We start from the raw sequence: 14,625 nt of genomic DNA on the forward strand, positions 1-14,625 counted from the left end.
CCATCCATCTATCTAGTATCCATCCATCCATCCATCTAGTATCCATCCATCCATCCATCTATTCATCCATCCATCCATCTATCTAGTATCCATCCATCCATCCATCCATCCATCCATCTATCTAGTATCCATCCATCCATCCATCCATCCATCATCCATCTATCCATCCATCTATAAATAAAACAGATTATTTGACAAACATTACATCTCAATAATGTGTAATAATGGAATTATTAAAAAAAAGGTAAAATAAAACTAAATCAATGCCAGTTGCCAGTTTGGTGACTGGACCAGAGCGTTAGTCAGATTTTTTGCTACGCTGCCAGTAAAACAGACTTCCATCTTAATCTGCAGTCCCCGGTCGCCCTCCTGCACCTGCTGTCATCACTTTTCCACTCGTCCAGTTAGCCACCTGTGCCCTCATAATCTCTGGCTCCTGAAAATACAGAGACATCCACCAAAGAGAAGTCAGACCTCCTGGTGAGCTGCAGCTGATCATCTCAAACCTCCACAGCAGGTAACTCCTTTCAATCAATCCAGCTATTTTGTGTTTGTTGCCTCTAATTGGTTGACTCGCAGCTCTCAGGGCAGTGAAATAATATCTAACCAGAGGATGAACACAAACTCATCGAGCACAGTACTGCCCTGCTGGATGTTGCATTTCTCGCTCTCAGACATCGTTTAGACTCCCCCATGCGTCCTCGCTGTGAATGCCGACTTTGTGCCTCCCTGTTGCCAAAGACGGGAGTGAATCAACAATTAGCACCACGAGCACACGGCCAGCGACAGCTCTGCTCCTCAGCACATCCCCCATACGTGCATTCATACATGAGAGCACACAAACTGACTTCCTGTCTGCACCTGCCTCGTGCTGCAACTCACCGCAAAGATTTGAGGAAGAGCAGGAGAGATTAAAAACCTGGGGAGGGATTGAAAAAGGTGAAAATGAAGAAGCAGGAAATTAAACTGTCAGTTTCACATGGTCTTATCTGAGCAGCTTCTTTCCATCTCATTTATTTGGAGCAGTGAATTTGTCATTAACGCTGCTCGTTTGATCAAGATTATCAAATGAACTTTCTTTAAAACAAAACATCATCTGCTGCGGTCAGGAGGAAAACTACGACAGTCGATGCTTATATGAGACATTCCCTGCATGAAATGTAAAGGATTATCATACAACTGTCCACATGCCTCAGCTCCTTCCTCTCATGCCGACTTCCAAAGTGAAGCTCTCACCTCACATCTAATTCTGTTTCTCTTGGCACATTGCTCCTCTTTCGTTCTCACCCTGTTTTTCCCCCCTTCAACTTTAACACCTTTATTTTAGCAAACAGACTCAAGGAGATGTGACTTGTGGAGGCTGGAGAACTTACAAAGTCTGCAGAAGTCCCTTTCTGTGCATTTTCTAAAGTCTTAAAACTGTCTCAGGACTGAGTCCATCTACATCTCTAATGTAGTGTTAAGATAATTAAAAAAAGCACCAAGTGTATATTTTTATCATTTATCCTCTTGTGACAAAAGTGTCCGCAAAGGTCAAAGGAATGGTTTACAAGACAGTGGTGAGACCAGCTATGTTGTATGTCTGGAGACAGAGACGTGGACAAAAAGACAGGAGACAGAACTGAAAGTGGCAGAAATGAAGATGTTGAGGTTCTCGTTAAGAGAGAGAAGGATGGAGAAGATCAGGAATGAGATCATCAGAGGTACAGCACATGTTGAACAACTGGGAGATAAAGTTAGAGAGGACACACTGAGATGGTTTGGACATGTCCAGAGGAGAGACATGTCTGTCATATAACGTCCAAATCTGACTGGATGATGTCGAACGAAGATTGTAAAAGCTGGAAAACTTTAGCAACTGTTTTAGCTCGACACTAAATAACTGTATCGTCGGCATAGAAATGCAAGGATGCGTCAGGAATGATGTGACCAGTATTACTTATGTACATTGTAAAGAGAGTGTGTCCTAAGACTGAGCCTTGTGGTACACCATTATTGACAGTTAAATAACTAGAAGTACCATTGTGTTTTTTTGTCCGTCTAAACGGGTCTCACTTGTAAATGAGTCCCCGAGGCTCAATGTCCTTAATCTGTCTAAATAAAGGTTGAATGAATGAAAAGTACCACTGTGTTGAACAGGTTTGGACATGTCCAGAGGAGGGACAGTGGTTTGGACATGTCCAGAGGAGGGACAGTGGGTATATTGGTAGAAGGATGTTAGAAATGCAGCTGCCAGGAAAAAGACAAAGAGGAGATCTATGGATGCAGTTAGAGAGGACAAGAAGGTAGTTGGAGTGAGGACAGAGGACGCAGAGGACAGAGTGAGATGGAGGAGGATGACTCACTGTGGAGACTCCTGAAGAGGGAAAAGCCGAAAGAAGAAGAAGAAGAAGATCCTCAGAGTTGAAATAAGTTCAGAATCGTAAACTCACTAAATAACCTCAAACATCAAAAGAAAATGAAGCAAAGAAAAATCTATGAAAGAACAACAACATCTGTTTGCGTTTTATAAAAACAAGACGTTTGCCTTGAATTTAGGACTAAATTAAATGTCGACTGTAAAAAGAAAACAAGAAACGTGACTTCAGTAACAAATTTAAGTATTTTACAACTGAACTTTGGCTCATATAAAAAGGTTAGATGAGTGCAGATTCTTAAAAACTTTGTCAAGCTGATTGGCAGCATTCGCAAAGAAAATAAAACTTTCAGCTGCTGTTGCCATGACGATGATGTGAACAGAGGAGACTGAAACATAACCAGGTTTGTGAAAAACAAGTAGCATCCATTGAAGGAATGCATGTTGCCCGCTGCCTTGTGTGCCAAACTGTTTAACCAAGTTGTTCTCGGAGTGTGTGTTGGGGATGACTCTCAGCGACTACCACACTAACCGCTGGAAACAAACTATTTAATAACTCATCATTTGTTCGTTTGCATAAAACCCAAATTAAACAGCCAATTACTTTAAGCTACTAAATAAAATAACACACAAAAGAGTCTAAAGTAAAAATAAATTATTTCGTCTTTCTTAAAATTGATGTTGCTTCTAAAGCATAATGATAAAAACTGTTGCAGTGAAAATGTGATAATCTGCTTAAAACTGGATGTAATCAATTAAAAAGCCTAAAGTACGAGTAAAGGAAAACTGTTTATTAAATTTCGTAAATGGGTTGATGTATAGGCAGCACATTCAATTTAAAGGCAGGTGTTAATATTATTTAAATCCTCTCCTTTAAGTTAAACGTTCAGATGAAAACCTGCTCGACAGATTAACTGAAGTTCATCGATATAAAATTATCGACTCCGTCAAGGATGCCTTAAATTTTGACTAAGGCTTCGATTGAGGCCAGCAATGGCCGTCACAAGAACCGCAGGTAAAAGGAGAAAAAAGATTTGGCGGATATTGATGTGTGCTGATATCTGTTGCAGGAAGCAGCAGGAGGGTTCTGCACACTGAAAGCATCTTTGTGTTTGAAAGTAAAAAGGTCTGCAGCAGGAAGAGCAGGTCAGAGAGCAGCAGAGGACGGAGGAGGATATCGACTCTGGATGAACGGAGGAAACGAAGATTCACAAATCAATGCACCCTGCAGCACAATCTGTGCCTCGGCCCTGCTGTGCTCACAGCTTCCTGCCATTACAAACTACTTTCACTTGAACTGAACGCAGGAATAACTTCGCATCACGTGGGGACAAGGACACTGAACATTCTGACACCTCAGCACTTTGTCGTTTTGATCCACAGCCCCCTGAAAGCACACAACTAATCTGAACGTGTTCTCACTGGAGCCGTGCCTCTCTCTCTCCCCCCTCCACCACGCCGTGCCTTCTTGGCACAGCTCTCCTCATAAATAAATAAAAATGGATCCTCCTCCCTGCCACCAGCAGCTGCACGCTCCTATAGGCTGGCAGTGACGTTACTTGTGCAAAGTGTTGAGTCAGTCACCTGCAGACTCTTTCTCTGACGCTTGGCGCCCTCTAGTGTTCAGGGGGAGAGCTGCAGATGAAAACAGCTGTATAGTTAGAAACAGCTGGCCCAAACAACCTTTGAAATGTCACACGTCAACTGGAAAACTGAAGAGGACTGAGCCCGGATCAGTGAAGGTGAGCGGCTTTGATCTCGCCCGAGCCGTCTGGTCTCTGAACACTGATGACTGTAAATTTAATTGGCTTAAAACAGTCTGAACAGGCCATTAGAGTGAATTAGACTGTAAGGCTTCCTGATTACTGGACCTAACAGGATCAGACTGAGCACTTAGAGCTGCTTGATGCAGAGGGAAAGCTGCAGCGTGCTGCTCTCGGGTTACAACAAACACATTCGGACAACTTCAGATTGATTTTAGGATCAACAAAAGGTACGGTAGCTCCCTCCGATAAGTCTGACGTGCGTTGCATGTGTTCCAAAACATGTAAATGCATGAATATGTAGGTCAAACTTGAAAATATTGTGCACGATCTGTTGACGCTTCAAGTACAGTATGTTGTAAATGTCCTCATGCATGCTCAGTCATCCAGGTAGCAAAATCTAAAAAAAAAGTGAAGTCAGGTCCTCTGGACGGGTTCAAAAATTAAAAAAACTGAAGTTTTTTGGATGAAAGACGAAACATTTCTATAATTTTTTTATTTTTGAACCCATCCAGAGGACCTGACTTAACGTGTTATAAATGTTGTAAATGATTCTTTGCTGCTGCCACAACAATTTCTAACTTCATATTTACAAACGGCGCACACAGTCGACGCCAACGGTCAAAGGCAAAGTTTTAAAAAACAACCGATGAGTCGAGTTTTCAGCCTCAGCTACCACCGCACCAAATCTGAACTCAATATCTGGAAATATGGCAGTTAAGAGCATTTTTGTTTGTTTTCTAAGGTTGCTCATCTATGACGGCTCCGGATGGATGCAAACTGCATTTCGTTGCTTTGTATTTGTGACACGTGCAATGACAATAAAGTTGAATTCTATTCTATTCTATTCTAAAAAGGTGACACAAAAGCGCCGCGGATCAGAGCAGTATACACCAGAATGGATAAAACTCCATTACAACGTTACACAAGAGCAAAAGCTGAACCGTTCGAGTTTTCACCGTGTAATAAATAAAACAGACGGCTGTGTTGTCGTTAACCAAACAAGGTCTTGATTGAATTTTTGAGAAAAAAAGCATTGTAAAATACTTCCATATATATATATATATATATATATATAGATATGTATATACACACGTCCCTCGCTACTTTGCGGTTCGTTTTTTGCGAATTCGCTCCATCACGGTTTTTCAAAGTAAGATTGGACATGACAAAATTGGCTGATTGATGGATGAGCCATGGATTTTTTTATTTAAAATAAATTATTTTTAATAATTTTGCACCACGTGTGCTGCCCACAAGTGCAGGGAAAGCTGTCTCCTGCAGCTGATCAGCTGATCTCCTTCTCTGCCACGCACACACATTTCTTCCGCTGCATCTTTGTGATGTCACATCGTAAAATCGTCATAATCACAAAATACAAAAGTGTTAAAAGTTATTTTTAATTATTTTAGAACGTCTGTTCAGTTGTTTCAGTGTAACTGATCAAGAAGAACATTTCTGCTGAGGCTGTGCGACATCCTTCGACGTCCTGCTGCACTTCTCTACAATTTAAATTTAAATACTGTAACATTTTCAATAAACAAAATCCATGCTGCATGGGTTGTTTATTGAAAATGTTACAGCATTTAAATTTAAATTGTTTATTTAATGAGGGAGATTGGGAGTAACAGGTGATGAGTGTGATTGGAGCCTGGCACATGTCATGACAAAGTTTACTGAACTTGGACTTGAACTACCGTATCGCTACTTCGTGGTTTTCACTTATCGCAGGTGGGCGCGGTCCCAAACACCCGCAATAAACGAGGGTCTAATGTACTTCCAACCGAGTTTCATGAAATTCTTTATAAAAGGTGAACGAGGAGCTGACGGACGGACGATTGGTGCCGTAACATAATTCGATCATTTGCGTGTATAAAAAACAGTTACACTGTTGTCACACTTGCAAAGAACATTACTGTCCAACTTCACCTTTAGGTGGGGGGGTGGTATAATGATCTAATGAAGCCAACACGAGGTGTAACCCTCAAATCACTTCAAACTCGTATAGAGTTTGTGGAGCACGCAGCAGCTTTATCGTTTCCGTCCTTGTTAGAATAAGTCGGGCCTGGTCTCGGTCTCACCTTGCGGCTGGTGAAGTGGGGGTGCTTTGCCAGCTTGACGTTGAGCCCTTGAAGGAAAACCTCGTCGGTGACTTTGCCCACGTTCATGCAGGCTTCGTCCAGAACGGAGAAGATGCCTTTATGCTGCTGTTCCACCAAGTCCACAATGATCTGATTGTTGAAGTAATCAATCTATTAAAAAACACAGAGAAGACTTAGTCCCCTTCTGAAACACGACGAAGCAACACGACAGAAGTCTTAAAAAAAGGCGTCAGGTTTTATGTTTTTATGAGTTTAGCTTGGCGTTGATGTTTTATGACTTTGGTCTGGAAGGAACGAGGCTTTATTAACATCTGAATAATAAAAGTGGGAGAATCTGAGGCAAAACTCCAACCGCAGGTCCACTGGAAACGACATCACACGCCCACAACAAAACAGAGCCACAACGACAACAAGTTACTGAGCAGAACCCATTATTCAGGCAAACGGGTCTTAGCACTCCTCGTACAATAACAAGCAAATGCTACGAAATGTCTAATAAAAATACATAAAAAATAAATTTACACACTACAATATTTATATTCACCAGGATTCAATAAATTATTTTAACCCCATCTTATATTCTCTTTTATGCAATCGTCTGAATTCAGACTTGAAAATACGGATGGATGGATGGATGGATGGATGGACATACTCATCTAATCTGCTGGAAGTCAAGTAAAAGTGCTTTTTAAGCCCTTCTATACAAGATAAATCTCAAAATTACATAAACAAAAACACAATTAACCCCACGTTTGTCATTAAACTAGTTCCTTTTCATACAACCCACATGTTAAAGCATTCTTTGTTTTTCTCTCCTAAAAACACTACAAACACTTTTCACCATTTCTGTGCCATAACCACAGGAAATAAACAGTTTAGACCAGACTCAGCTGATAGAAAGAACCGTTTCCCAAAGGCTCATTTAAAAAAAAGCTAATTATCAGAATGAAAATTGGAAAAATGAGGAAAAAGTTTAAAACGATTGAATAAAAACTCCTTCATACATGTTTCCAGGGGATGCCCTCCCTCTGATACTCCTCCTGCTCCTGCTTCAGCACCAGCTGGATGAAGAGCTGCTGCAGCTTCTCATTACAGTAGTTGATGCAAAACTGCTCAAAGCTAGTTAAGAAACAAGAACAGGATAAATGTTGAGAACTGTCAACATTCTGCGAAGAATTTATCGATCCAAATCCGTTTCTTTAAAAACGATCAATAATAAAGTTTTACACTTGAAGTTTGAAAAGCAGATCGTTCTTTCCCATCCACACCTGTTGTTTTGGAAAATTTCAAAACCATAGATGTCCAGAACGCCGATGACCGTGTTCTTCCCGTGGATTCTGGCGTCGTAGTTTTTCACCTCGATGATGTCGTTGATGCGCCCGACGATCCAGCAGAACAGTCGTTCGTACATCGCCTGAGGACGACAAACGATGAAAGCGCGTTGGGTTAATCGGCTGCTCGCAAATCAAACCGAGAAATCCAGGACGAACACTTAACGGGAACGGATAACTAAAACCGCATCAACAAACTAAAGAAAGCAGATTTAAAAACTTTGCTGAAACTTGCTTAAAAGGTGAAATTAGGGTTTTAAAGCTAGAAGCAGCAGAACACTAGCTTAAAGCTAAATTTAACAAAACTCAAATAAATTATTGCAAAAGGCTAGTTATAAGTATAAAAATGTCAGCTAAAACCTAAAAATATGAAAACTATTACGGCTAGCTAAAAGGACCCCAAAGGCTAGATAGAAGCTAAAATTGGCAAACACTGACTAAAAGCTCAAAGTAGTAAAAGGCTGAATAATCAAAAAGGCTAACTAAATGCTAAATTATAAAAAGTGTAAAATACTCAGTATCAAACCACTAACTAAAAATATCAAAAGGCTAGCTAGATGCTGAAGTAGCAAAAGGCTAGCTAACAGCTAAAATAACAAAAAAACTGAATAAAAACTTAAAGTATCAAACGACTAACTTTTCTAGAGGCTAGCTTGATTGTAAAAGTAGCAAAAGGCTAGCTATTTGCTAAAAGTAAGAGCGAAATGGAGCAAACATTTTAGGCAGATTTCAAGTTATGTATAAGTTGAAGTGATCTAAATGCATTTTATGGGAAAAATACTTTAAAAAGTCTAAAAGTCACAAAAATCAAAAAGTCATTGTAAATGTTTTGGTATATAACGGGTTAAATTAGTACAATAGGCAGGAGTACTGGTAGTTAGATTTCAATAATTCACAGTTTATTCTATTTAATTCACTGCCTGACCGTGTGGGTCCTGCAGCAGCCGAGTCCACTGAACTGGTCTGCAGTCCCAGTGTGAACCACTGAGGCATTTTAGAGCAGCACCAGGGACTGGGTGACAGGCACTGGTCTCCATGTCTCTTTCATTTAGGTACAGAAATAACAAACAGCTTGTGCTCAGAAATAACCTTGGCTAGAGCGTCTCGCCCATAGCTGGCCTCCTGAGTCGTGTGCTGCTTCTCGATGACGTCTCGGCCCGTGGCGACCGTGCGGTAAAGCAGAGCCTTCTCCACATTTTCCTCTTTAGTGGAAAGCAGCTCCCTGATCACAGAAACCAGCTTTGTGTTTTCGATCAGGGTCACGTCGCCGTCCACTCCGAACGCCAGGTTGCCCTGTGGGGGGGAAATAAAAAATTAAAATACAGAAGACATTGATGCACTTTAATCTGACAAAAGTAATAAATCCAGAATAAACTATTTAATAGCTAATATACCATGAACATTGTTCATACCTGTGAACAAAATAAACCATCCCCATTGGAAAAGTGGCAACTTCTTCAACATAGCGAAACAATTAAGAGTTTTATTCCTTTATGAATGAGTGTTTATAAGAAAAAGTACTGTATTTTCTGCCGTACACGTCGCACCACATCAGTCCAAATACGTCTAATAAAAAAAATCCATAAAGACGTCGCATCTATTACGCGTCACCGCCGACCGCCCGGAAATATGGGATGGTGTTGTGCCAAAAATCAATTGGCTGCCAAATGGTGGCTGCAGGAGCGTGCACGTGAGGACTTAAACAAGAATTTAACAAGATTAACTCCTAAAAACAATTATTTATTTGCTCGACTTTATAGTAAAGGTGTCTCAGTTTAACTTTTACTGAATAAATGTACTTCAATGGTCAAATTAGCTGCATTTTGCCGGGACGGCGCAGTGAATTGAAGCTGATTTGACGGTTGCTCCAGGCAAGCTGGACAAAGGCGGCAGAGTATGGCAAGCCGATTGTGTCATTAATAGCCACTTTTACCTATTACATGATACAACAGCATGCCATATTACTCGAGTGCCATCTAGCGGCTGAAAAATGGTAGTGTTCAATATTTTCAGCCAGAATGAATGAAAACTTGGTTTATAAATATGGAAAACTCATAAATAAGTCGCTTTGGCGTCTTAAGTGGCAGGGCATGCAAATTATGCAAAAAACTGCAACTTATAGGGGTAAAAAATATGGTACTTGGCTTTCTAATTGCTTGAAAATTTAGTATTTTTTGTTGTTATTTCCTCAAAAAGAGCATTCAGCTTCAGAAACCATTAGTCACAAAACAAAAATTTGTTGGTGTTTTACATAAAAGTTCTGCGGCCTCAAACATGAGCGTACCAAATGTGTCGCCTGGACTCCTCTATGCAAAAGCCTTATTTACAAGTTCTTTGGGCGCTTTTCTTCCACATACCGACAGTTTGGAAACTCTACAAATCATCTCGGCAGAGACTCACCTTTCAATAACACCTTATTTTTGAGACATCTCTTGAAAGATTTGTTGGTGCGTTAAATATTATTGTCCCATTTTTCCTTTTTGCCTCAGTGACTTCTCAATTTCTGAGCTCTGACATCAAGGATCAGCTCCATAACATGATACTTCCACTGCCATGCTTTTGTAGGTACAAAACTGAACTGAAGAGTTCTGCATTATAAACTTCTGCTGTAGTGTTACCACTGTGGCTGTGTAGAGTTTTGTGTATGTTTGTGAATCTGACGTCTGTTAATTAGTGTCCAGGTCAGGTAGCGAGCCACGATGTGAAAACCAAGGAGCTGAACTGGGATTAGCTGCCTGATGGGAGGTGCTGGTCCCAACCAGCCACCTGACCCACTGTGCTGTAGGGGCCGTGTATTTGAGGATCTTTTTCTCTTCTTTTTTAGTCCAGGTAGGTAAGAAATGTGTGTTTTGTTTATTTTTATTTTGTATACAAGTAAAAAAAAAAAGATAGTTTACATTTTGTTTGGTATTTTGCTCTTAGCTCTCCCTGATGCAGGCAAGAGACCATTTTGTAAAATACCATAAATTTTGCTGTATAAGTCACAGTTTTTTGCATAAATTAGCATGCCCTGTGACAAGAAAAATATTGAACAATACCATTTTCAGTCACTAAAGGGCCCTCAAGTAATATGGCAAGCCAAGTGTCTCATTGATAGGTAAAAGTGGCTATTAATGAGACACTTGGCTTTCCATACAAAGCACCTTCTTCTCACTCGAACTCCTGGAGCAAACGTCAAATTGTGGTGAAATGCAGCTGATTTGACCATTAAAGTCTTTTTATTAAGGAAAAGTTCAACCGAGACGCAACTTTACTAGAATGTCGAGCAAACAAATAATTGTTTTTAGGTGGTTATCTTGTTAAATTTCGATGAAATGCACAGCGAGTCCTCCCTCTGCGCACTCCCGCAAATCGGCTTTTGAGATGCAGCTGATTTGGCCGTTAAAGTGCATTTATTAAGGAAAAGTTAAACTGAGACACAACTTTGATATAATTTTGAGCAGTCAAATAATTGTTTTTAAGTGTTAATCTTGTTAAATTCTTGTTAAAGTCCTGTGAACGCTCCCGCGGCCGCCATTTGGCAGCCAATCGATTTTTGGCACAACACCGGCCCACATTTCCTGGTTGTCAGCGGTGACGCATAATAGATGCGACGTATAAGGCGAAACAACGCATTTAAGGATTTTTTCCACTTTATTAGACATATTTGGACTGATGCGACTTATACAGCGGTGCGGCGTGTACGGCGGCAAGTACAGGACTAAACCACTAAACCAAAAAAATCTAAAATCTACCCTCTCCTTTCTGTGGCTGCTTGACTTGTGCAGAAGTTAGGATCACCATTACGTTATGTTCTGGCCAATCCTGGACCAGGCGTAACAATCAACTGGGGGCTCGTCCGGGATATATATATATATATATATATATATATATATATAAAAACAGCCAAGAGCACATTTTATTTAACTCTGTCCAGAACTCAGAAAAAGCTTTGATTTTTTAGTACAACAAATACTTTTATTGGCCTGACTGTCATACAAGATAAATATTTTAGCGATTATAGTTTCTTACACACACAAAAAAAATCTAACTAATCTTCAAATTCAATAACATGTTGGGACAACTGGAGTGTTTTTTTAAATGAACTCCTTCACATTAGCTGAACATGCTGTGGGAGTTAGTCATGAATAATCGGCAGCGTTTGGAATCACTTGTGAAAATGAAAACTTTACAATGATAATAAAATGTCCTTTAGAGACATGTAACCTAAATAATGTGTTAATAGCTCTTAAAATCTTGCTGTGACACTAACAAGGAGAATATTATAAATGTCAGGAGACTGGTTGGATTTCAAAGTGTAATTAACATTAGAGTGTACCCCAACTTAATCTAAGATTACTTAGTTTTTTTAAAATCTGAATCGTAAAAAATTGGATTTTTTATGTAGCCATTTTTTTCCTTTAGTGTATTATTTATAGACAAAGAATTACGAATCATGGGTTTTCTTTTTTTTAAATAATCTCCTGCTGAATCTAACATTTTACGAGTTTCATATATTACCACTAAAAATATGACAATTATAAACTGGAGGTTCAGGAGGTGAAAAAAATAAAAAATAATAATAAAGCGCACCGTGCTAAGCCGGTGCTTTTCCTGTAATTTCGTAGGTAACCTCAATAAGACCTTTACTCCTTTAACAGACATTTACTAAAGAAAAGCAGAAGAAGGAAAAAAAACACCATTTGATAAGAATCATGGAAGTAAATGTTTAAAGGACATTTTCTGGTAATTGTTAGAAACTGGTCAGAAAGAAAAAAGAAACTGAAACCGTTGTCTGCTCTCACGATCCACACAATATGTAGGTAATATTTGAAACACGGTGCTTCAGCTCGTCTCTGCTGACAAGTAAGACCAGTTTAAACAGTGTTTCCAGACCAGGCCACAGCTGGTGTAAGAACAGAGCAGGACTTGGGTTTAACTGGTTTTACCAGGTGTAGGATGGTGGCCAGGATCTTGTAAACAGTTTGAATCTCGTCTCCTGTGAAACCGATCACTTTCATGGCATCGGCCACAGCTTTGAACTCGGCGCCATCGTTGATGGAAGACTGGAGAGAGAGAAAAATGCTTAAGACAAATAAAAGCATAAAAAGAAAGTGTGATTTAGTCTCAACCAGGAACTTTCCTCCATCGTCTTTTAGTTATTGCAGGCAGGATATCAAGTTCAACAGTTAACTAAAAAAACTGCATTCCTGCAAAAATGCAGTGAATGCTGAAGAACTTGCTGAAAAACAGCTGGAATTAGCTAAAACATGATGAAATGTAGCAGAAATGAAAGAACAAGCCTAAATTAGCAGAAAAAACACATTTCCTGAACTTTAAATAAAGAGAAATTAGCACAAAAATTAGGAAATTTGCCAAATAAAAAGGCTGATTTTTGCACAAATAACTGAAAAGTAGCTGAAACTGCAGAAAGAAGCTTAAATTTAGCAGAAGGAAGTGGAGAGAACACAATTTTGCCCAATTAGGCTGAAAGAAGCAGAAATGAGCACCAACAAGTGGAAATTACCTGAAAAAAGCTGAAATTAGCACAACAGCAGAAAAGTAGCTAAAATCGCAGAAAGAAGCTTAAATTACCAGAAGGATGTAAAGAGAGCATGTTTTTGCTGAATTAGGCTGAAAAAATTTGAGTGCAAAAAAGTGGGATTAGCTGAAAAAGGTTTAAAATTAGCATAGAAACAGCTAAATAGTAGCTGAAATAGCAGAAAAAAAGCTGAAAATTGCAGAAATTGGCTGAAAGGAGCATAAGCTAAAATTAGAAGGAAAAAGTTAGAAGTACTAAAATCGTTTTAGTTAGTAGAAAGAATCTGAAAGGAGCACAAAACAGCTGAAACAAAACAGCTGAAATTAGCTGAAAAAAAGTTAAAATTTGCAGAAGGAAGCTGAAAGAATCTGAAGCAGAAGAAAATGTGAAAGAAGAAGTAAAAGGTAAACAGATCTACAGATTTGAAGGATGTAAAATGAGCTCAATTCATTTTCTATAAGAAAAAAAAGGCTAAATATTTCAACAAGCTAAAGTTGCACCAATACCAAAAGTCACGGCAGGGTTGTCCTGAAAGAGCTGAACGTTTTGATTTATGATTTGTTGAAATAGATCAAAAATTGTGGAACGAGAACGATACCAAAAAAAAGTGCAGAAGAAAAATGGATCACGATGTTTTTTTTGCAACAATTAAATCACAGAGTGAACTAAACAAAGGTGCCCTGCTGTCACAAAAACACGAGTGGCTTGAACTCACGGAGCAGAAAACCAGCACCTCAGCTGTTTGTATTGTGTTCCATGATGTTGGGTCATTTGTTTCTGTCAACTGGTCCTTAGGTTTTGTTCCAACTCATTAAGTTCATGCAAAGATGGTGACGTGCAGCACAGCTCTGCGTCAAAATACCTTTCTAAGAACCACAGCCGGAGTGCAGCACCGCTGAGCTTATTCCTATAAATGCCACTCTTCATATTTGATCTCCAAATGTGAGATTTGTTTGGTTTCTGTGAGCCTACTTGTGTTAATCAATGTGTAACCAAATTTAACGAGCAGGTTGCCGGATCGAATCCTGACTGGGGACCTTTCTGCATGTTCTCTCTGTGCATGTGTGGGTTTTCTCCAGGTACTCCAGTTTCCTCACACAGACCAAAAACATGCATGTTAGGCTGATTGGTAACTATTTGTGAGGCAGCTGTGGCTGAGTTTGATTTGTTCACATCAGCTTTGTAGAGATGCAGTAGAGTGCTGTAGGAACGTGTGTGGAGGTAAATGAGGGCACTGATGGTGTTGTAAAGTGCTCCCAGTATCTTGATTGGACAGAAAGGTGCTACATAAGTACAGTTCATTTAAACTGTCCCTACAGGTGTGAGTGAGAGAGTGAATGGTTGGATGTCTCGTTTGTCTCTATACGTCCCTGTGATGGACTGGAGACCTGTCCAGGGTGTACCCCGCCTCTTGAACGGTGACTGCTGGATATGGACACCAATGACCCCCACAACCCAAAAAGGAAGAAGTGGGTAAAGATGATGGGATGGATGGATGGATGGATGGATGGATGGATGGATGGATGGATGGATGGATGGATGGATGGAGCTA

The 14,625-nt window shown here is 39.8% G+C and overlaps 1 protein-coding gene across 1 annotated transcript in view; it reads right to left on the reverse strand.

Moving 5' to 3' along the window:
• myo1d (myosin 1D) overlaps nucleotides 1–14,625 on the reverse strand; it is a 130,565-nt gene that overhangs the window by 80,387 nt on the left and 35,553 nt on the right. Inside the window, exons 7-11 of the mRNA XM_037691633.1 lie at nucleotides 12,481–12,597; nucleotides 8,642–8,845; nucleotides 7,490–7,635; nucleotides 7,226–7,340; nucleotides 6,201–6,371 (exon numbers count right to left, since the gene is read on the reverse strand). Of these exons, the coding sequence (XP_037547561.1) occupies nucleotides 6,201–6,371; nucleotides 7,226–7,340; nucleotides 7,490–7,635; nucleotides 8,642–8,845; nucleotides 12,481–12,597 (753 nt within the window). The remainder of the gene's footprint in view (nucleotides 1–6,200; nucleotides 6,372–7,225; nucleotides 7,341–7,489; nucleotides 7,636–8,641; nucleotides 8,846–12,480; nucleotides 12,598–14,625) is intronic.

The sequence above is a fragment of the Nematolebias whitei genome, chromosome 17 (assembly GCF_014905685.2).
Source record: "Nematolebias whitei isolate Nwh7 chromosome 17, NemWhi1, whole genome shotgun sequence".
Taxonomy (NCBI): Eukaryota; Metazoa; Chordata; class Actinopteri; order Cyprinodontiformes; family Rivulidae; genus Nematolebias; species Nematolebias whitei.